The sequence below is a fragment of the Musa acuminata genome, chromosome BXJ2-7 (genome assembly GCF_036884655.1).
Source record: "Musa acuminata AAA Group cultivar baxijiao chromosome BXJ2-7, Cavendish_Baxijiao_AAA, whole genome shotgun sequence".
In the NCBI taxonomy this organism is placed as follows: Eukaryota; Viridiplantae; Streptophyta; class Magnoliopsida; order Zingiberales; family Musaceae; genus Musa; species Musa acuminata.
This window is the reverse complement of record NC_088344.1, coordinates 8,949,524-8,970,048: the sequence shown is the minus strand read 5'-3', so window position 1 is coordinate 8,970,048 and position 20,525 is coordinate 8,949,524. Positions and strand designations below refer to the sequence as shown.

Genomic DNA, 20,525 nt, shown 5'->3' with positions numbered 1-20,525 from the left:
TCCTCGTTGCCTGACCCTGCGCGCTTGGTCGAGGCAGAGGGGGACGACGACCGAGACTCGCTCATACCCTGCGGCAGTTCGGTTCTCCACGCAACACCAACGACAATGTCAGACGCCATCAGAGGTACGGTCCTGCCCCTGCAGGCAGGCACAACAGGTAGCACTAAACTTACCTATAAATATCCCAAAGTTCTAAATGAACGGGGGGGGGGGGGGGGGGGGGGACTTCTTGATACCAAAATCCCCTTCGCATCCACTGACTTGATCGTCGGAGGGGTCAGGCCGAGCTTCCGACCCGACCTTTGTGCAGGTGCGAAGCTGAAAGTCCCCACTGGATGCACAGGCGAGGAGTTTTTGCCCGGAGGAAACGACGACCTCGTCCCGACCGACCACTGAGAGACCTCGAGGGACGCTGCGCGAGATCCCCATCATTCGGACCCCTGACCAAGCCGCGTCGACCCCGAGATCACGGCATAAAATTGTTTACACTAACACAAAGGTACTCGCCACTATTAACTACTTCAACCACCAAAGTGTAGGTGAGTTTCAATGTTCCGTAGGACCTAACTCCGTTGCCTTCTTATTGGAGGAAAACGACACGAGATCGGAGAACTGGGACCCCGAGGAAGCTGCGACGGACGACACCAGCGATGCAATGCAATATGCCATCCATGTGGATGGATAGTGGTGGTGGCCCCATTCACGTCACATGCCTAATCCATTGAGGTTTGCCCCAGCGGGCGCCAAACTATGCCCGCATTCCTCCTCGGTCGAATCCACTCTCTAGTCCCCCCATATGGAGGGGAAGATCGAAGACTCCCCCACACCCATGTGCTCGCACACAACCAAAAAAAAGAGGTCGTCCGGTCTTCAAGGGAGAATCCCTCCCCACCCCCCCCAACTCACCAACCACCAGCCTCGCCTCATCTTAGTTTCAACATAAGAAACATAATATACACACACGACGACTGCAATCGAGCAAGTTGGAACCCAAACTACGATTTCACTTACTATCATTCACATAATGAACTGACAAGCTCCATTTTGCCCTACCTGCAGATAAAAAATAAGGCGTTGAACAGGGCAGCAGAGGGGGCTACTAACCTCATGTATCCATCGGAGCACATGAATCCCACCAACTTCCAGCAACATTTACTGGCCCAGCGACCCTCCCCGCCTGACTCATGCAGCTACCATGCAACCAACAGCAGTCCCACGTACATTCCTCTTATAGACTCTAATCTACCCCCCATTGCACTAAATCTATCTAATGCGATCGCACGGTATAAACTAGTTACACCGACATCACTTCAATAACTTCACTGTAGCAAAAGCGGGAAAATTGAAGGAATGCAGTGAATAGAAAAAAAAAAAAAAAAAAAGGAAAATAAATATTTGAAACACCACTTGACAGCCTGGACTTTTTGTCCTCATCGCTCCCTCCCTTACTGACCTATTGCTAACATCATCATTACTACTAACTATTACTTACTTGCTACTGCTGCTGCTCCTTTGCTTCTCAGCACTTGTTAGGGGAGAAGCCCACCACGGCGTTGTCGAGGTCGAAGCTGACACGTATCTCCTGCTGCTGCACGTTGCCGATGATGGAGAGTGAAGCCGAGGTCGGGGCGAAGGCCAGGCAGTAGGTACCCGCGTCGTCCACCGGGACCAGATAGTTCTTCGCCGGTAGCCGCAGCTCCTTGCTGCTCGGGAAGTGGAACCCCACCGTCGGCACCTCCACGCTCGTCCGCGACGACAGGTCGTAGCACGTGTCGAACAGCGACCACGCCGAAGCCGACGGCAGCGACGCCGTCCCCGCCCGGAACGCGTCGCGCAGCGCGGTGTAGGTCGGGCCCTGCAACCGCGTTACCGCGGTGCCCGAGTCTACGATCACGCCCCCGGCCCCGCTCTCGTCCATCGCGAAGGCTGACGGCGGGATGGACAGCATCTGCCCGCCCACGCTGATCCCAGTCAGGCCGACGTAGTGGAAGGTCTCCAGCCGGCGGTTGCGGAGGAGGGGCGCGGTCACCGCAGGAGCCTCGCCGGATCGTGCGGCCCCGGCGCTGATAACGAGGGTGGAGGAGGATGAGGAGTCGCGGTCCACCAGGCAGTAGGAAAAGGAGCGGGCCGAGATCTGGGAGGGGAAGGAGAGGGGCCCAGCGCCAAGGGCGAGCAGCCCGGCCGCACCGACGAACAGGCCCTCGTTGTCGTGGCCGCACCCGATGGCGACGCCGGAGACGGGATCCGACCGACCAAAGGTCAGCGTCTCCGTGGCGAGGTCCCCGACCGTGAACGACCCATCCCCGTAAGAAACCTGGTACAGGCAGATCCCCTCGCCGCCACTGGCGACTGCAGCTTCGGTCGAAGAAGAGCTCCGGCAGGCTGAGGCGTCGAGGGAGCGGCACTGAGATGAGTCGCAGGAGAGAGGGGCGTAGGAGGAGGAAGCGGAGGGGTCGAAGACAGGGTCAGTCTGCTGGTAGCAGTCGGCGCAGGGGAGGCACTGTAACCAGCTGACGTCGCTGCCGGTATCAAGCACCATGTAGAACGGCCGGGCGGGGCTGCCGACCCCCACCCGGGAGAAGTACTCGCCGCTCCCCACGCTGGTCCCGGAGACGACGGGTCCCTCGATCGAGTCCGCAGCGGCGATCGGGGCGGCCTTATCCTCGGCGACAGGCTTCAGATCGGACGCGGCGACTCCGCTGACAGCCAAGGCGGCTCGGGCAGCGATGGAGCGGACGCGGGCGGCGTCGCGGCGGAGGCGGGCCAGGGTCAATGCCTTGTAGTCTGGATGACGGTGGGCGGCGGAGGAGGGGAGGAAGTCGCGGGAGTGGAAAGAAAGTGAGATTGCAGCGGAGGAGGAGTGGTTATGGGGGCCGAGGTAAGAAGGGGGTTGGTGGGAAGAGGGAGAGAAGGTGAGGGCCTGGAGGGCTTGGGCGCGGGTGGCGGAGACGTCCAGTGTGGCGGTGGCGAGGGATCGGGTGCTCCCCGGCGGCAGATGACGCGCCACGGCTGGGTAGGTGGAGAACGTGAAATGGGACAGAAGGAAGAGGAGAAGGAAGTGGCAGCGGTGTGTGCTGTCCTCCGCCATCTGATATCAACGGCGAGAACAGAGGTGGCTCAGCGGGCGAGAACGTTGGGGAGCGAAATTTAAGGGGTAGAAGGGAAACAAAAAGGACATTTGGTTCACGTCATCATCCACCGCTTCAAAATGATACGCTCGTACCACAACAAAGGAAAACACCCCCCATCATCCACCGTCAACGTCACATCAAGATTGATTTATATCATCACCGCCTTCTTCTCGCTGGACCGCGCGCGATCAGGAATCATTGTACCCTTCTGGGAGGTACAGTACACCGCTTTCTTTCGCCGCGGGGCCCCCTCCGCTTGAGGCCGCACCCTAACTCGTGACAAGTTCGATTAGGGTGGGATACCACCACTCTAATCGAACTTGTCACGTGATTGGACAAGGATTTCGATTTGGGCTCGACACGGTCACCCTAATTGAATTGAGAGAAGGATTCAAACCTCATCTCCCTCAATAAACGTGAGATAGATCAAAAGCGGTATGGATCGATTGGGCTCGCAAATTTGGACTCCCAACTATTTGGTACAGATCGTTTGGGCTTTATTGGCATCTTAATAGTGGGACGGAGACCAATGGGAAGGCCCACCCGATTGACTCTACCCTCGTTGGCTCGTCTGCTCCTTCCAAGACCTAAATCCGCCTCTTTTCGCACCATCCTGACGCCCGGTAAGCCCACCAAGGAGGTATCCGTAACTCACAGGAATTCAAAACTACAAAGCTCTGGACACCGTGAGTGAGCAAAAGAAACGCAGATTTGAATGATTGGTTGCATTTTTTCCAAATTTTTGGCGTCTTTGACGCCATCCTGACGAGCGGTAAGCTCACCAGGAAGGTATTGCTAATATATAGGAGTTCATACCGACAAAGGTCTGCTCACTGCTGGTGGACATAAGAAGCTCAAATTTGGATGATTTGTTGCAATTTTCAAAAAATTTGGCCTCTAAGGCCATTATGATACGCGGTAAGCTCACCCTGAGGTATTCCAAACGGTAAGGTCCGCTCACCGGACGTGAACCTAGGAAACTTAACCTGGATGATCTATTAAGATTTTTCGAAATTTTTTCGCCTCTTTGACGCCGGCCTGACGAGCGGTAAGCTCACGAAGACAGGAATTCATGGATTACAAGCTCTGCCGACCGTCGTCAACATAAGAAACTACACAGAAGCTGATCTGGTGCAATTTTCGACATTTTTGGCCTCTCTAACGCCACTTTGAGGCGCGGTAAGTGCACCAAGATGGTATCCCGACTTCAAGGGATTTTGACAGAGTCGTATGTTTGGAGCGACATTATCGAAATTGCATAATAAATCGAAGCAAATTTGGTCTTCGAGCAGCTCTTCTGTCAAGGTTGGACCGTCTCCATCAAAGTCGGCCGCCATGAATCACCGAATTGTGGCTTGGTCGAACGAATTGTGGTGGGCAATGGAAGCTTTCTCGTTGGCGAGATGCAGGCCACTGTCTACCTTTGCTTAATAACATGGCAAGGCATCCTCGCGATCGCAGGGCCACCGTGTGCGGGTTGCAGCCACACACGCGAAGCAGCCTTTCCTGCATCGACGACAAGTAAACGGAAAGCAGGAGATCCTCCAAAAGGCGATGCATCGATACTTGCCTCTGTCCTTGAGCTCTCTGCTGCTTCTGCCGCCCTGGGGGGACAAGTACGGTCTCTCCTTTCTCCTCGGCGGAATGGGCACCGTCATCGACTCCCATTTCTTGGCGCTCACCGCCATCGTTACGGTTAGCCCCCCTCTCTGTTGTCCTCCTTCTCTTCTTTGGATATTGGGGGTTTCTATGTCGTCATCTGTGTTCTGTAATTGGGCAGGTGGGTTATCAGTTCCTTTTCTTCGTCGTCACGGCGCTCCTCAAATTCGACAAGGTCACGGATTTTGCCGGTAAATCCACCTTTTGCATGCGAGATTTTCCTGTAGACTCATGTCGTCGATTTGAAAGGTTTTTGTCACGGATTTCTCCGTACAGATTGTTCTAATGTTTTCAATCAAGAAAACTAAAATAGTGTTAAACACTAGGTAAAACTAAGAACACTTATAAAATATTTTTAAGTGTATGTACTTTTTGCTTTATGAATCATGATCTTATTTATAGGATCTAATGATAACTATGTCATCCATGATTAAGTTAGGTATAAGAATTACTCGTATGATAATAATTTTTTAGATCATGGGCTACTTAGGTAAAATTATTTAGAAAATGATTAGAACTATCTAAAACATGATAATTAGTTAAAATAACTAACTATGAATCAATTCTCAATACTTTCCTTTGATTAATAGTTATATATACCGATTTGAGATATGAAATAAACATACTTCTAAAATGAAAATGACTTAGTGAGAATATCTACAACTCGTTCATCTGTACAATAATATTTTATTATTATGACTCCACTTTCTACAAGATCTTGGATGAAACGATAGCGTATCTCTATATGTTTTATTCTTCTATGAAAGATTGGATTCTTCGTCATTACAATTGTGGTTTTGTTATCACAAAATATTTTAGTTAATTTATTTTTCTCTTAATGAAGATATATAAGAAGTCTTCTAAGCCATATTGCTTCACAAGTTGCTGATGTTGCAGCTACATATTCTGCTTTCGATGTTGATAACGTAGTTGTTGTTTGCTTCTTTGAACTCCAAGATATAACCCTTGATCCGAGGCTAAAAATATTGCTTGAAGTACTCTTTTTATCATCCAAAGCTTTTGCCTAATCATTATAAATGAAACCAAATGATTTACATTTAAAATTATGAAAATATCAAATGTCATAATCTGTAGTTTCAACAATATAACGTAGAATTCTTTTAACAGTTTTGAGATGATGTTTGCTTAGATTATGCATAAACCCTGGATATTATGCCAACAGAGAAGGTAATATCTGGTCGAGTATGAGTTAGATTAATTAAACATCCAACCTAACTTCTGGAGTACTTACAATTGTCAAACATGTATCATCTTCAAGTTTTAATTTCTTATTTACATTCATAGGTATTGTTACAACTTTACAATTAATTATATTAGACTTTTTGAATAGATCCATTGGATACTTTTTTTGTAAAATAAAAATTTCATCTGATCCTTGCTTCATCTCTAACCCAAGAAAATAGTGCAATATACCTAGATATAATATTTCAAACTTATTCATCATGTATTTTTTAAATTCTATCATAAAAGATTTAGATGAACCCATATATATAATATCATCAACATAAATGCAAACCATAAAAATATTATGTTTACCTTCCTTTTTTAGATAAAGAGTAGGCTCATTATTGCTCCTCTTAAGTTCATTTTGATATAAATAATAATTAATTTTACTGTATCATGCCCTTGGAGCTTATTTAAATCCATAAAAAGCTTTCTTTAGCTTATACATCTTTTCTTCATGTCCTTTAACTAAAAAATCTACGAGTTGAGTAACAAAAATCTCTTCTTGTAAATTTTCATTTAAAAACATAGATTTTACATCAAATTGATAAACATGCCAACTCAAGTGAACAGTTAAAGCCAATAAAGGTCTCTCATGCAACTGGAGAAAAAGTATCATCAAAATTAATATCTTGTTGCTGCGAATATCCTTTTGCTACAAGCTGAGCCTTATGTTTTTTTTATACTTTCATCTATATTATACTTTATTTTGAATACTTATTTCAATCCAATAGCTTTCGATCTGGTAACTTTCAGGTTTCATTCTTCTCAATTGACTTGATTTCCTCTTTCTTGCCTTTCATCATTCCTTTTTTTCAACTGCTTCCTCAGAACTTATAGGATCTGAAAAAACAAAATAAACGTTGAATCATAAATTTCTATTAGTGATCTGAATTTTCTTTGAGGGGTTTCATATGAGGAACCATTTAATGAATCTAAACTGCTATTGGGTGAGGCTGACGATAAACATGTTGGAGTAGGATTTATCACTTGATTTTGTAGAGTGTCTAATTTTGTTGGATTTTAAGTTTGTTTTTCATCTTTATTGGTCTCCAAATTCTAACTTGCCCTTTCATCAAACATAATATTTTTATTAAATAGTAATCATAACTTTGCCACTAATAAGATTATACAATCGATATGCTTTGGATTGTAAGGAATAATCAATTAAAATATATTTTTCAGATTTTTCATTAAGCTTATGATGGTTTTGTGAATTTATCAAAGCATAAGCAAAATAATAAAAAATTCTTAGATGGCTTATTTTTTACTTTATATCATACCAAGCCTCAAAAGGACATACCAAGCCTCAAAAGGAGTTCGGTTTATAATAGACTTTGTTGGTGAAATATTTAACAAATAAATTATTATTGTAATTGATTCTACCCAAAAATTGATTTGGAAGATGCTTTCTTTTAAGCAAACTTCTTGTCATTTCAACGATAGTTCGATTCTTATGTTCAGTTACACCATTTTGCTCCGATGTATGCGGTGTTATCAGTTCCCTACGAATATCATTTCTTTTACAAAATGAATTAAACTCATTAGATAAAAATTTACCACCTCTATCTGTCCGAAGTATCTTAATGCATTTACTACTTTACCTTTCTACAAGTGCCTTGAATTTTTAAAAATTATCAAATATTTTAATTTTTAATTTTAAAAATATCCAACTCATGTGGCTATAATCATCAGTAAATAATAGAAAATATTAACTTCCACAAAATGATTTTGTATTCATAGATCTACATAAATCAGCATGAATTAATTCAAAATAATTAGATGCTCTCCATGCTTTTTCAATAGAAAATGATTTTTTATTTTACTTACCATAAATGCATCCTTCACATATATTAAATATATTAATTTTGGATAATCCGAAATTTTTTTTTTTTTATTTAACAACCTTAAACTCTTAATGTTAAGGTGCCTATATCTTAAATATTATAAATTAAACTCATTTTTTTTAGTTACAATAAGAGCATTCTTTTCTATATTTGAAACATCAAGTGCAAATATCTTATTTTGTGTCATGCAAACATTTACTGTAATCAAACCAAATTTTTTATCTGTAATAGTGCATGAACTATCATCAAATATAACTGAATATTCGTCATTTATCAATTGTCCAACACTCAATAAGTTATATGATAAATTAGGAATATAGAAAATATTATCAATGTGTTTTATCTTCTTTTGATTTGTCTTCACCTCAATTGTTCCTTTACCTTTCAATTGGATTTTCTTGTTATCTCGAAGTCTAACTTTTAACTTATGAGTTTCATCAATATCTCTATACATTAATCTTATGCTTGACATAAAATTAAAACATCCACTATCTAAAAACCAAATATCATTTGAAATATCATTAACTTGTAAACGAGTCACAAACAACTTATTATTTTTTTCTATTTTCCTCCACATAGCTTATTTGCTTTTCTCTTTTCTAGCAATCTTCTTTCATATGACTATACTTTTTATAATAGTGACATTGAATTCCACTCGTATAGTATTTTTTATCGTAATTTGATTGCTTTTGTTCATCATATTCATCAAAGTGTCCTCTTCCTCTTCTTCTTCCATTTCCTCTACCATGAAATTCTCCTCTAGCATGTCCTCTTCCTGGTAATTTTTATCATAATTTGTTCATCAAAGTGTTCACAAATTTGCTTTTGTTCATCATTACTCGTGTAGTTTTTTTTATCATAATTTGATTGCTTTTGTTCTTCATGTTTATCAAAATGTCCTCTTCCTCTTCCTCTTACATTTCCTCTGCCACAAAATTCTCCTCTAGCATGTCCTCTTCTTGGTAATTTTTTTCTTCTTTTGAAGTAAAACACTCTATTTAAACCTAAAATAATTGTTTTTCACTTTTTTCAAGTAACCTTTGCAACCTTTCTTCATGTGCTTACAAGAAACTTATTAATTCATCAAATGAAAAGGTAGATAAATCTTTTGACTCCTCAATTGTAGTAACAACATGATCAAATTTCAAAGTTAAACTTCTCAAAACTTTTGTAACAATTATATGATAACGAAGATGTTCACCATAAGATTTCATTTGACTAACAATTTCGGTCACTTGAAAAAGAAAATCTTGTACCGATTCATTGCTTTTCATATACAAAATTTTAAACACGACGAAAGGTTTGAAGTATTACCATAATCACTATAGATAAGCCTTGAAATTCATTTTAAAGTATCAACAAACTTGTTTTGAGGTTGTAGCTGCTATAATTCTTGAGAAATGATCTCATATACATCTTGTTGAATGAAGAACAATGCCTTTAAGTCCTTTATAGTCTCTCTCAACCCGGTTTTTTCGTCTGGATCTATATATTCATTCTTTATTAAGTCCCAAAAATCCTGAGACTTGAATAGAGTCTTTATCTTAATACTCTAAAATTCATAGCATTTGTCTGAAAAAATGAAAATAAAGGATTGAAATATTGAATTGTCATTGAAAGTCATAATGCCCAATTCAGATTGAACTTGACTTTGATACCACAAATGGTGGAGATGGAGGAGCAAGAAAATGATAAAAACATAATATTATGATACAATTAAAAGATAATGCTTTCAATCAAGTAAACCAAAATAGTATTAAACAAGAAGCATGACTAATAACACTTACAAGACATTCCCAAGTGCACACACCTTTGCTTCATGAACCATTGTCTTATTATTAGGACCTAATGGTAACTATCTCATCCTATCATGTCATCCATGATTAAGTTAGGTATAGTAACTACCCCCATGACAATAACTTCTTAGATCATAGGCCAGTTAGATAGAATTACCTAGAACATGGCTAGAACTACCTAAAACATGGTAACTGTATAATATAACTACCTATGAATCAATTCTCAACATATTCTTATTGCACGAATCTGATGTCTTTATTGAGTGAATTGACTCGTTTTTCTTCTTCCTATTGGGTTAATCTACAAATTTCTTAGCATGCTCATCTCCAACCTTGATTCTCTAGTCTTAGCTAAATTATGAACTTTCAGAGAAGAAGCTCAAGGACTATTATTGTCTTGCAATTAAAGATGAAAATTGTTTATGTTTGAGGATGCAAATGGAAATTTTCGGATCATTTGCTGTCTGACAAATAGTGTCATGCTGGGTTCTATTACGTTCTGATCGAATTATTGGGCAAGCCTAGTGTTATGTTTCATTATGGTTATTGGGGTTAGTGTTGATAATTCAACACACAATCACAATTTGAGCCATATTTACTGATTATATGTTGCTCACCAAGGGCCTTTGATGTTTTTTTTTTTTGGTTAATAGTTATTTTTATTTCTGCTATTGCTTTCTTGTTCTTATGTTTTCAAAACATTAGCATCAAGGAATGGATGCTATATAATTTAAATTATAGATTGCCTTAATAATATACATCCGCCAGTAATATTTCAAAATCTAGCTAAAAATTTCTTTAATGAATCTGGAGTGCTTAAGCTTGACAATTTTTCTAGCTGAATAATTTGTTCATTTTAGTATTATTTCTTCTTTATATCAAACCGCACCAGTACATTCTTCAAATGATCAGATATTAGAATCTCTGTGTGAAAACAGAACTGTGACTAAAATATAATTGCCTTGCTAACTGCCTGTTACATCCACCACATGATGCTTCTATTAATGCTCATATTTTTTGTTCATTTGCAGGTAGCACAAATTTTGTTATACTTGCAATACTAACTCTGGTAGTAAAAGGATCATGGCATTTCCGTCAGGTAATATTTTTCTCATCATATCAGTTTTTCCCATTACATAAAGCGTCAAATGAAGAGTATTTGTCAAGGCCAATTAGCTGTGCAGTTATAGTTCAATTTCATTTTACTTATCTTTTAACTCTATATAAGATATTTCATTTATTCGTAAAATCTAAATTTGTCAAAGAATTATAATAGAAAAATAGAACCAAAACCTCCAAGAATCATTATTTCATTTTGGAGCATCTCTTTTATGATACTTGGAACATAAAAGATGCTAATAATGACTTTCAGGTTCTCCGAGTTTATTTGTGTAGGTTTACACATTCAATTCGACACAGAATATTTAAAGTTGCTTCTGATACTGGAGCTGAAACTTTCTTCCTTTTGCAGATTCAATCAGTAATACAAGATTTAGATATATAGGTGCAAGCATACAAATAAAAGTTTGTAAGCTTACTCACGTTTTGGGAGAAACAAATTGAGCCACAAATTAGCTTGCTAATTATGGTCAATTAAATTGCATATCTTGTTTCTGGAAGAATGTTACCCAACGAATTTAACACTATCTGAGCTTCATAGTGTGCAGTCTTTTTTTTGTACACATAAGCAAACAACCTTTCAATTTTTTTGTTATGTGGCAGTGATTGTATTTTTCTCTGATTTTGGCATAGCCGAAGACCATTTTTCACAATTATTTAATAATCTGAACTAACCTCTTCTTGGGGGACAACATATTACAAGACTTTGTATATGATATTCTTTCTAGAATTTATTGTTTAAGATTTTCTTTATTTTGTCTGAATATGTAGTTCTATCTTTCAGATTGTGCTGACTATACTTGTAGCACTTTGGGGTCTTCGCCTAGGAGTGTTCCTATTGATGAGGTATGCTTATCTAAACATGACAAAGTGGACATCATTTTTCACAAGTTTTCATATATTAAGCCTCATGAATTCTAGGGCCTGCTTTTAGCTGACTATGATATTCATGTCAAGATTCTCTAACTGTAGTGTGATTATTTTGTTTAAAAACTTGATTTTGTAAATCCATTCTCCTCATCTCCATGGAAGGCATGTCACAATTATGATTTTTAACTCATTTCGTTTGTTAAAATTCAAGCAATATCTTGAGGGTCTTAAATCTTGATGAAGTTTTTTCGTACTGGAATTAGTTTATGGTTGCATAGATCTCTTGAATATGTTCAGCATGAATCACTATCTATGAGTATATTGTTTATAAGTGAGCTCTATTTTGTAAAGCCATTTTCCTCATCTCCATGGAGAGCACGTGATAGTCTTGATTTTATCACTTTTCATTTGCTAATATTGAAGCAATATTTTGAGGGTTCAAACCTCAGTCAAGTTTTCAAACCTCAGCAATAATCATGATTTTAACACTTCATCTTGAGTTACCATCTCAAACATCACTGTTTATTGTGAAATAGTTATTGCTGATTCTGAGTTGCTTTTAACATATCAAATTGAATAATTGGTAATATATTAGAAATATGCCAAAATTAATGCTTGTATTCTGAAAGCATATGATTTCATCCTAAGAACAGTTGGTACTATCTCTTGTCTGGTCTCGATCAGGATCCTGCAGTGGGGAGAGGATCGGCGGTTTGATGAAATGCGTAATAACTTGGGGAAGTTGGCTGTTTTTTGGATATTCCAGGTTATACTCTTGCAAGTCAAATCTTGTAACTTTTAGGAAGTTGTCACTAGAAATTTTGTTTACTGCAGGCTGTCTGGGTCTGGACCGTAAGCTTGCCACTCACAATCGTAAATGCTAGCGATAGAAACCCATCCATCAAACCTCAAGATATTATTGGATGGATAATGTGGTCCATAGGCATATCTATCGAAGCCACTGCCGATCAGCAGAAGTTGCTATTCAAGAACTCTCCTGCGAACAAGGGAAAGTGGTGTAATGCAGGACTCTGGAAATATTCGCGTCATCCAAATTACTTTGGTGAGGTCAGTCAAATTTTATCTTCTGGCTGCTTTCTTTTTCATCCAATTTTGTTTATGTGCTTTGGCAACTTGTGCTGCCCAAGCGAACCGAAGAAAATACATTCTTTTGGTACCTCGTTCAGTAGCAGTTCCCTTTAATCATCTTGCTTGTCTGTATTGGGCAAGAAGATCATTCTACAGAACTAATTTAGAGTTAATATACAGTAAGAAGCATGGTAATAGGGTCCTAGATCGTTCAAAACTTTTAAGATGTTAGATCTTGAGTTTGAATGTTGCTTCTTCGACAAGCATCCGATGTTGTCATACAATTTTGGTTTTACAAACGTCTCACTTTGGTTTTATTCCCAAATCTCACTTTTATTGATGAACAATCATGTTGCATTTGTCGATTCAATTTATTGTATGCTTGCACAGATTTTCCTTTGGTGGGGAATATTTGTGGCCTCTACTTCAGTCTTGGAGGGTGCAGAATGGCTTGTGGTGTTTGGACCCATCTTCCTGACTCTCCTGCTTCTTTTTGTCAGCGGCATTCCACTTCTTGAGGTAGGCAGTTCTAGACATAAATCAAGATGTTAGTTCTCTTGACATTGGATTTCACTGTGCTAATGGTGATATTCTGATTCATCACATGTGGAATCAGGAATCGGCCGACAAACGATTTGGTAGCATGGCAGAATACCGAATCTACAAGAACATAACAAGGTCAGTTCTCTTTGCTGTAGATTCTGACCTTCTAGTGTGTCCCCCACTCACATCTACTCGATGATCGGCCTCGCAGCCCACTGGTGCCATTACCACCTGCTGTGTACGGAAGATTGCCTGCATGGTTCAAGGTAGCTTTCCTCTTCGAGTTCCCTCTCTACAGTCGAAGTTTTCCACACGAGGGGAGATTAAACTGATACAACTGAAGCTGTTCTCATTTCCTCTTTTCGGCATTACGTTCTTCCGAAATCGTGCTGATACCTAAACCGAAACCGAGGCATGTGTGCAATTCATGTAAACTTCTTCAATTCTTGTATCGACATTCTAAACTAGGTGGTGTTGTCAATCATTCATGTATAAATTCGACTTCTCCATACCTCCAACTAAAGCTTCCTGTCTGTATGGATCGCGTGTAATTGAGATGAACAGAGTCAAGGTTTATCTTGGATCATGCTGGAAGTTGAGTATTGAATTAGTTACATGAACAGAATTAGCCTTGACCTCGATTGCCAAACATGAAGAATCGATGATTATGATTTCTCAAAATCAGGAATTAGAACCGGACCAAATTTGGTCGGTTCTTCTGGCTTGAACCATTGGTTTTTTTAATTAAAAATAATTTAAATTTAATATATATATATATATATATATAATTTAAAATAAAAATATAAATATATATTTTTTAATCGTAAATCATCGGATCGAATGGAAATTAGAATTATCGATTTTAATTTTTTTTTAATTAGAAGTAGTAATTAAATCATTAAATTTGAAATTGATAAATCATTGGATCTATTTTGATTCTGATTCCATTTGAAATCGATGAATCGTTGAAACCAAACCGCTGTGTTTCACGTGCTGGTAGAAGATGAGATTTTGACCCACCGCCAGACTGATTTTGATGCATCAACAAATGCCGGTGCATCCACGTCTCCCCTATAGCAGACAAAACAAAAGGATAGGATAGGGTGGCAGTAGGTGAGCCACTAAATGCGGGAGAGTCACGAGACAAATCGGACAAAACTACAGCACACTGCCTTCGCATCTCTGCTTTCCCCCATATCGGAACCCATCTCCCAGCAAAATCCAAAGCCAGCACTCACTTCTGAGAGCGTCTCTGAGAGAGCCTCTTCCCTCTCCATCCCCTCCCTTGTGTTCATCTCGGAATGGCCGGAAGGAGAACGCACTCGCCACCGCAGCTGAATCTGGCAGTCCCGTTCCTCGCACTGCTCCTCTCCGTCACCACGCCGGTCCACGGCCTTAACATCGGCGTCCGGTCCGTCGACCCCGGCATCGCCACGGTCTGAAATCTGAATCACTTCTTGTTCTCTTGTTTCTTTGGATTGCTTGGACTCCACTCGGTTCTTCTTCTTCTTGTTGTCTCTGCAGAGCAAGCAGCAGTGCAGCAGAAAGTGCGAGTCCGATCATTGCACTGGTAAGAGCCAGAGACCCTGCGCTTTGCTTGACATCGAACTCGTGCTTCGCTTTCTCGTCGACTAACACATGTGTCCATCGATCGAAGTGCCACCCTTCCTGAGGTACGGCAAATACTGCGGCATCTTATACAGCGGGTGCCCGGGGGAGAAGCCATGCGATGCTCTTGACGCCTGCTGCATGGTCCATGACGCCTGTGTGCAGGCCAAACGTACTCTATCTCCCCCCCCCCATGTCCTTATCTTGTACTCGTATCTAACTTCATTCCGACGATGCTAACCAGTGTCGGTTTCGATGGGATGCAGATGACTACCTGAGCCAGGAGTGCAACGAGAACTTCCTCAACTGCATCGAAGCGGTGAGGGCATCCGGGAAGGGGACCTTCAGGGGGAACAAATGCATGGTGGAGGAGGTGATGGATGTGATCACATTGGTGATGGAGGCTGCCTTGTTAGCTGGAAGGGTCCTTCACAAGCCATAGAAAGGGCGGGTCCAAATTATTATTTTAGGTCTCTTCTTTTGGGGATCACACGTGACCCTACAGAGTTGGAAATGTTTTGGCATCATTAATTGTACTTCTACTCTTCAAGGCACGTGACCATAAGAATTCTTTTTTTTGGCTATCGTTTATAGTCTCAGAGCAGTTCCTATGATACATATTATTATCCTTTAATTTTTTTAATATATTTTAATCTTTAGATTTAAAAAAAGTATATTAAATTTTTTATAATTATAAAAAAAAATATTTAATATCATTTTATCATAATGGTATGGACTTTAACGACGAGAGATATAGTCAAGAACAATACGATGGTTAGTCTTATTGATGTCTCAAATTGACTTACTGGTTCGATCGAGTCGCTTCCCATTATAGTAATATTGATCATAGCCTGTCGTCACCGCTCACTGTCTGAGTCCAGTCGTTGGTTCAAACCCTTAATTTGGGCCGGGCTGGACTCACATTAAACCCAAACTAAATTAAACCTGTGATATATATATATATATATATCATAATGTTTGATTTGATATTCTAGCAATCATATGGAAATGAACTCTGGATGTGATCGATCGATCAGAATTGTACAAAGAAAAATAAATTATTATATCAGAGAATACCGTCGTCCAATCAAAGGCAAATGGTCTCTGCCTCACATGGCAATCCTTTGCCACGTAAACGTTTGCCTAACGGAAGAAGACGACATGCGTTGGTATATGGGCCGTCATCTTTGCACAGAACAACTCCGGCTTTCATCCACAAGCCAACAGGATCACCGCTACCAGAAGATGTCGATCATTGAAGCCACGCATATCCAAGACCGTGAGTTTAGCATCACTGCGCAACCCCATCGTGAGGGGCATCGCTGTCTCCATTTAGACTGGTTTTCTGCAGCTGCTGCACCAACAAGAACACAGGCAATCAATCCTTCAGTGTTGATGACGAGATCAGACTCGATCCGGTGGCCGTTTAGGCTCACCTTGGGATGATGGCCTTGCGACCCAGTTGGGACGATGTACAACTGCAAGATCCTAAGTCATCACGCCACCCTTTTGGCACAAGGATACAAGAGAGCTAAAGTTGGGAGAGCCACAGAGAATGGATCAGATTCCCCTTGTCCAATGGCGCTGAGCTTTCCAAATGCGTGTCATGAAACATTCACCACTGGGGAAGAAGGAACAAAAGCATTACTCGCTCACCAGCAAGCTCCGTTAGTGGGTAGTGATTAGTCGTTGCAGAGTTGGCTTTACAGAATGCATTTGGTTCTTCTCCTTTCTTCTCCTGTCAACATGCCTTTGCTCTGTTGATCATTGCACAGCGATGCATGTTATATCCATGCCACAATTTGCAGGTGATCGATCACCCTGCTGGCTATTACCGGTAGGCCAACCTCCAGTTTCCCTGTGGTTGCCAAGCAAAGCAATACCTTCTGTGTCACGCAGCCTTCCTATTTGCTTGTCCCGCTCGTGTGCTCGCATGGGTGTGCAATACTGCATGGCTATGGCCATCGTGTAGCTTGTCTTCTAAAATCTTTGTTTCCTCAGGACATACGGATGAGTCGAATGGCACACGGACTGTTAATTGTCTAAGCACACACAGATGCTTCCGGACGAGCTACTGTCCCTTTTTTCCTCTTTTGATCATTAGACTAAGCAAAGGTATCATCCGGCAGCTGATATCGGTGTTCACAATGCAAGTGTGGGTAGTGGATTCCACCATGTCGTACCATGGAACCTCTGTTATGTCATGATCTCCATTGTGACTCCAATGGCCAATTCTTTTTGCTGCCCATGCTGCCTACTTTTTCTCTTCTTGGAGGTTCTTAGATGCTTCAGTACATTGTGTTCATATTCTCTTCGTGTAATTCGTTAAAATAATATACGTATACCTCTTCCAAAAACTCACATCATTCGAGGAGCCATTGTTCTCGTTGTGCAGCCCAAGTAGAAAAGGAATTTAGGCAGAAAACAATTTCCGGCCATGGGTGCATGCGGATAAGATCAAGTTGCCGATCGGTGGCATGGCATGACGAAGAATACTAGTTTCCTACTTGTGGCTGTCGATTGTTGCAGTAAGATGAAGAAGATGATGATGAAGAATGGAGTACTACAGGCTTCGACAGGTCATGTGTCGGAACCTCGGAATAGGAGTGGGCGAATGGAGACATTGAAGACGATGTAGCAGTTGACCTCGAAGAGGCGGGGATGAGACCAGGAGAGACGTTTGGGGTTGAGTCCTCTGGGCTGGGGATTAGATCGGATTAATCTACCTTAGATCTGTTCTCATGGCCAGCAAAACTGTGACCGAAGCTTACTGTCGATCATAATCACTTCAAATCACTCGGGAAAAAAGACATCAACAACATGAACAACAAATGAGTAATCACAATCATCATATCAAGTCGTCCATTAAATCATGGTGTCAACATATAACCACGGAGTGGAAAAACAAAGAGAGACTTCGGTAGTTAAAGAGTGGCAGCAGACTGTCTGAATGAAACCAAACAGTGAAATGCCCTCGACACACTCCAACTTATTAATCGGATGATCATTACTATGTCAATGGTAATCATATCAATTTCAATAAGTGGGTGGATAGATAGATAGATAGATAGATAGATAGATAGATAGATAGATAGATGCATAGATCGGTAGATTAGTAGATAGATAGATAAGAGGGTAGAATGGATTCTGTGGCTCAGGAGGAAGTGGCAATGCAACAGGGCTCCCAGATGAACAATGGCTTGCGCAGCTGACTGCACCGCTTCATGCTGTGGAGCAGCTCCTCGCGGTTGCGCCGCTTGGAGGTGAAGAGCAGCTTGTTGTCGAGTGGCAGGTGGCGTTCGTCGTCGCCGAGCGAAGGCCGCGCTCCCACGTCGTTGTAAGCTTCAGTGGAGGCGCTGAGGGTAGAGGCTACCACCACTGCAGCTGCTGCGGTGGCGGGTGTCGGTGGTGGTCGTCGTGCCACTGTCGCTGGTGTGATAGCTTGCCACCGGCTGATGCTGTTGAGATTGCTCTGCTCGCACTTGGCGTTGCTGCTCCGCGGCGTGCCGCCGACGAACTTGTTGATGACGAGAGAAGACCGGAGGATCTTCATGGCGCTGCCGTTCTGTTGCTGGGGTTGTGTGCTCACTTTCACCTCGATGACGGTTCCCCTGTCGACTACTTCCACTTCCTCTTCTTCCTCCTCTTCGTCGTCGTCTGCCTCGTAGCAGTTCTTCAGTTTCACTTCCTCTGCTTTGTTCTCTTCAATTTCATCGATAACTTGGTGGTGCTCGTGTGGCTGTTCGATTTCGACGGTTTCGGAGGAGTCATCGTCGAAGGTGGCGTCGACGAAGGAGAGGAGGAGGCGACCGCCCTCGCGCTGAGCGTGGAGGTAGTTCCGGGAAGGTACGAGTACAGCCTGGACGACGAGGCGGCCATCGCGGCGATGGGGCCTCATGTGGAGGCAGGGCCCGTCGCGGCGGGAGAGAGATGGCAGCGGCGGAGGGAACGAACGCGACGGCGACCTCCTGCTGATGGAGCAATTGTAGTTGACCGATACGAGCTCATCCGCTTTGCGTTGCGGCACTTGGCGCTCCTCTGTTTCAGTTCTAGACCACAGTCCTCCTCGTTCTTCAACTACTGCCACCATCTCATGCACGTCGTGGTCTTCTTCTTCCGTCTTTGTCTCGTTCTTGGGCGAGTAATCGAAGTCAAGGCCGTCGGGAACCGAGGAGAAGTCGTCGGAGCCACTCTCCGAGCCGAGGCTCTCCGTGCACATCTGGAGGCTCATCTGGCTCAGCGAGCTCGAGGACCGCCTCATCAGAGGATGAACATAAGGAGCCGGCGGATCGGCGGCCACCGGACTAGCGCCCTTCTGCGCTTGGATGGCACTCCAGATGTCGAATTGCCCCGGCCGGTTGTGGTCATCTTCCACGACCATCACAGGGTCATCTTTCGTCTCTTCTGGCGCAGGCCAGCCGTACTTCTCCAGGTGGAAGGGTGATTGCAGCACAGCCACCGACATCTTCGGGCACAAAGTTTGGAACTCGATCGACAGGATATAGAATATGAATCACTGCAAGGAAAAGAAAGCATGGCAAAGCAATAAGAACTCGGAGGATGAGAGAGTGCAGCCCCACGGATCATATAATAGCAGCAGGAGAGGCGGAGAGCGGGAAGCAGCAAGTGAAGACAAGTCTGTAAAACTGTAGTTTACCTCTACCAAGGCTGTATAATACTGAGATGCAGTCGAGTTGCTGAAAGAGAGCAGGAAATGGAAGGTAGTGACAAAGAGAGAGGGAGAGAAAGAGAGAGAGAGAGGTATGATGTGATCCCTCTCCTCCTTTTGTCCACCACCCTCCTCTCAGAGAGAGAGAGAGAGAGAGAGAGGTCGGCTTGGCTTGAGATGTCTCAGAGGAGGCCAAGCTGATGAGAAACGAGGGAGGGGAGGGGAGGGGGTATTTGTAGGGGCGAAAGGTCAGGCCTTCTCCCTCTCTCTCTCTCTCTTTGGAACCTTTTGAGCCATGCAGGGGCCCTCCACCACCACCACCACTACTCCCTCCTTTTCCAGCTCTTATATATTGTCGATTTTTCCACCTCCTTTCTCGCTCACTCCGTCTGTCTGATCTATTTCTCACCCCCCATGAAACGAAAAGTAAAAGAAGAATTATGCTGCAATTCTGCTGCTGCATGAAAGGAGTGAGATATTTGAGAGCATGTGGTATGTGTTGGAGTGCCAATCAACCATACCTCGCTCATCTTTTTCCTTACAGGTAATGCTTTTCCTGTTTAGAGAACACTGATTATAATATTTCTTAGCGGAATAATCCCACAGCAACATGCCTCACCATTTAGGATAGGATATATAGCATCAGCAAACAATATTCCAGTGTACTGCCTGCAAGCATTTCAGGCTAGTGTTTTCCAACCCATTCATCTAGTTAGAACAAGGCTGGAAAGCCTATCTATCGATCTATCTATCTATCTATCTATCTATCTATCTATTAGAATCATATGGTTGATTATAGGCATCTGGTTTGAGCACTTAGCAACAAATATACTGAGATCCATCCCTTCATTTCTTCAGTTTGTGCCAATAAACGCATCCATTCAATGTTTCCGGTACAGCCATCAAGCTTAGCGTTCCACCCTATCTCACCTTAGCTTGCCCAGATGCA

At 42.4% G+C, this 20,525-nt stretch overlaps 4 protein-coding genes across 4 annotated transcripts; 2 read left to right on the top strand and 2 right to left on the bottom strand.

The window, feature by feature from the left end:
* Positions 1-1,364: 1,364 nt before the first annotated feature.
* Positions 1,365-3,159, bottom strand: LOC135617064 (protein ASPARTIC PROTEASE IN GUARD CELL 1-like). Its single transcript, XM_065116969.1, has one exon. It carries the CDS (start codon positions 3,086-3,088, stop codon positions 1,520-1,522), a length of 1,569 nt encoding a protein of 522 aa, XP_064973041.1. The 5' UTR covers positions 3,089-3,159; the 3' UTR covers positions 1,365-1,519.
* A 1,261-nt stretch (positions 3,160-4,420) lies between these two features.
* On the top strand, positions 4,421-13,885 carry LOC103991443 (uncharacterized). The gene is made up of 9 exons (XM_009410911.3): positions 4,421-4,826; positions 4,912-4,981; positions 10,710-10,777; positions 11,582-11,643; positions 12,352-12,433; positions 12,502-12,735; positions 13,147-13,275; positions 13,373-13,434; positions 13,511-13,885. Exons 1-9 carry the CDS (start codon positions 4,686-4,688, stop codon positions 13,629-13,631), a joined length of 969 nt encoding a protein of 322 aa, XP_009409186.2. The 5' UTR covers positions 4,421-4,685; the 3' UTR covers positions 13,632-13,885.
* Positions 13,886-14,465: 580 nt separating this feature from the next.
* On the top strand, positions 14,466-15,491 carry LOC103991442 (phospholipase A2-alpha). Its single transcript, XM_009410910.3, has 4 exons — positions 14,466-14,735; positions 14,824-14,869; positions 14,957-15,079; positions 15,174-15,491. The coding sequence occupies exons 1-4, from the start codon at positions 14,601-14,603 to the stop codon at positions 15,347-15,349; spliced, it is 480 nt and encodes a 159-aa protein (XP_009409185.2). The 5' UTR covers positions 14,466-14,600; the 3' UTR covers positions 15,350-15,491.
* Positions 15,492-17,743: 2,252 nt separating this feature from the next.
* LOC103991441 (protein FAF-like, chloroplastic) lies at positions 17,744-19,778 on the bottom strand. The gene is made up of 2 exons (XM_009410908.3): positions 19,565-19,778; positions 17,744-19,423 (listed from the first exon to the last, which is right to left on the bottom strand). Exon 2 carries the CDS (start codon positions 19,370-19,372, stop codon positions 18,062-18,064), a length of 1,311 nt encoding a protein of 436 aa, XP_009409183.2. The 5' UTR covers positions 19,373-19,423; positions 19,565-19,778; the 3' UTR covers positions 17,744-18,061.
* Positions 19,779-20,525: the final 747 nt, after the last annotated feature.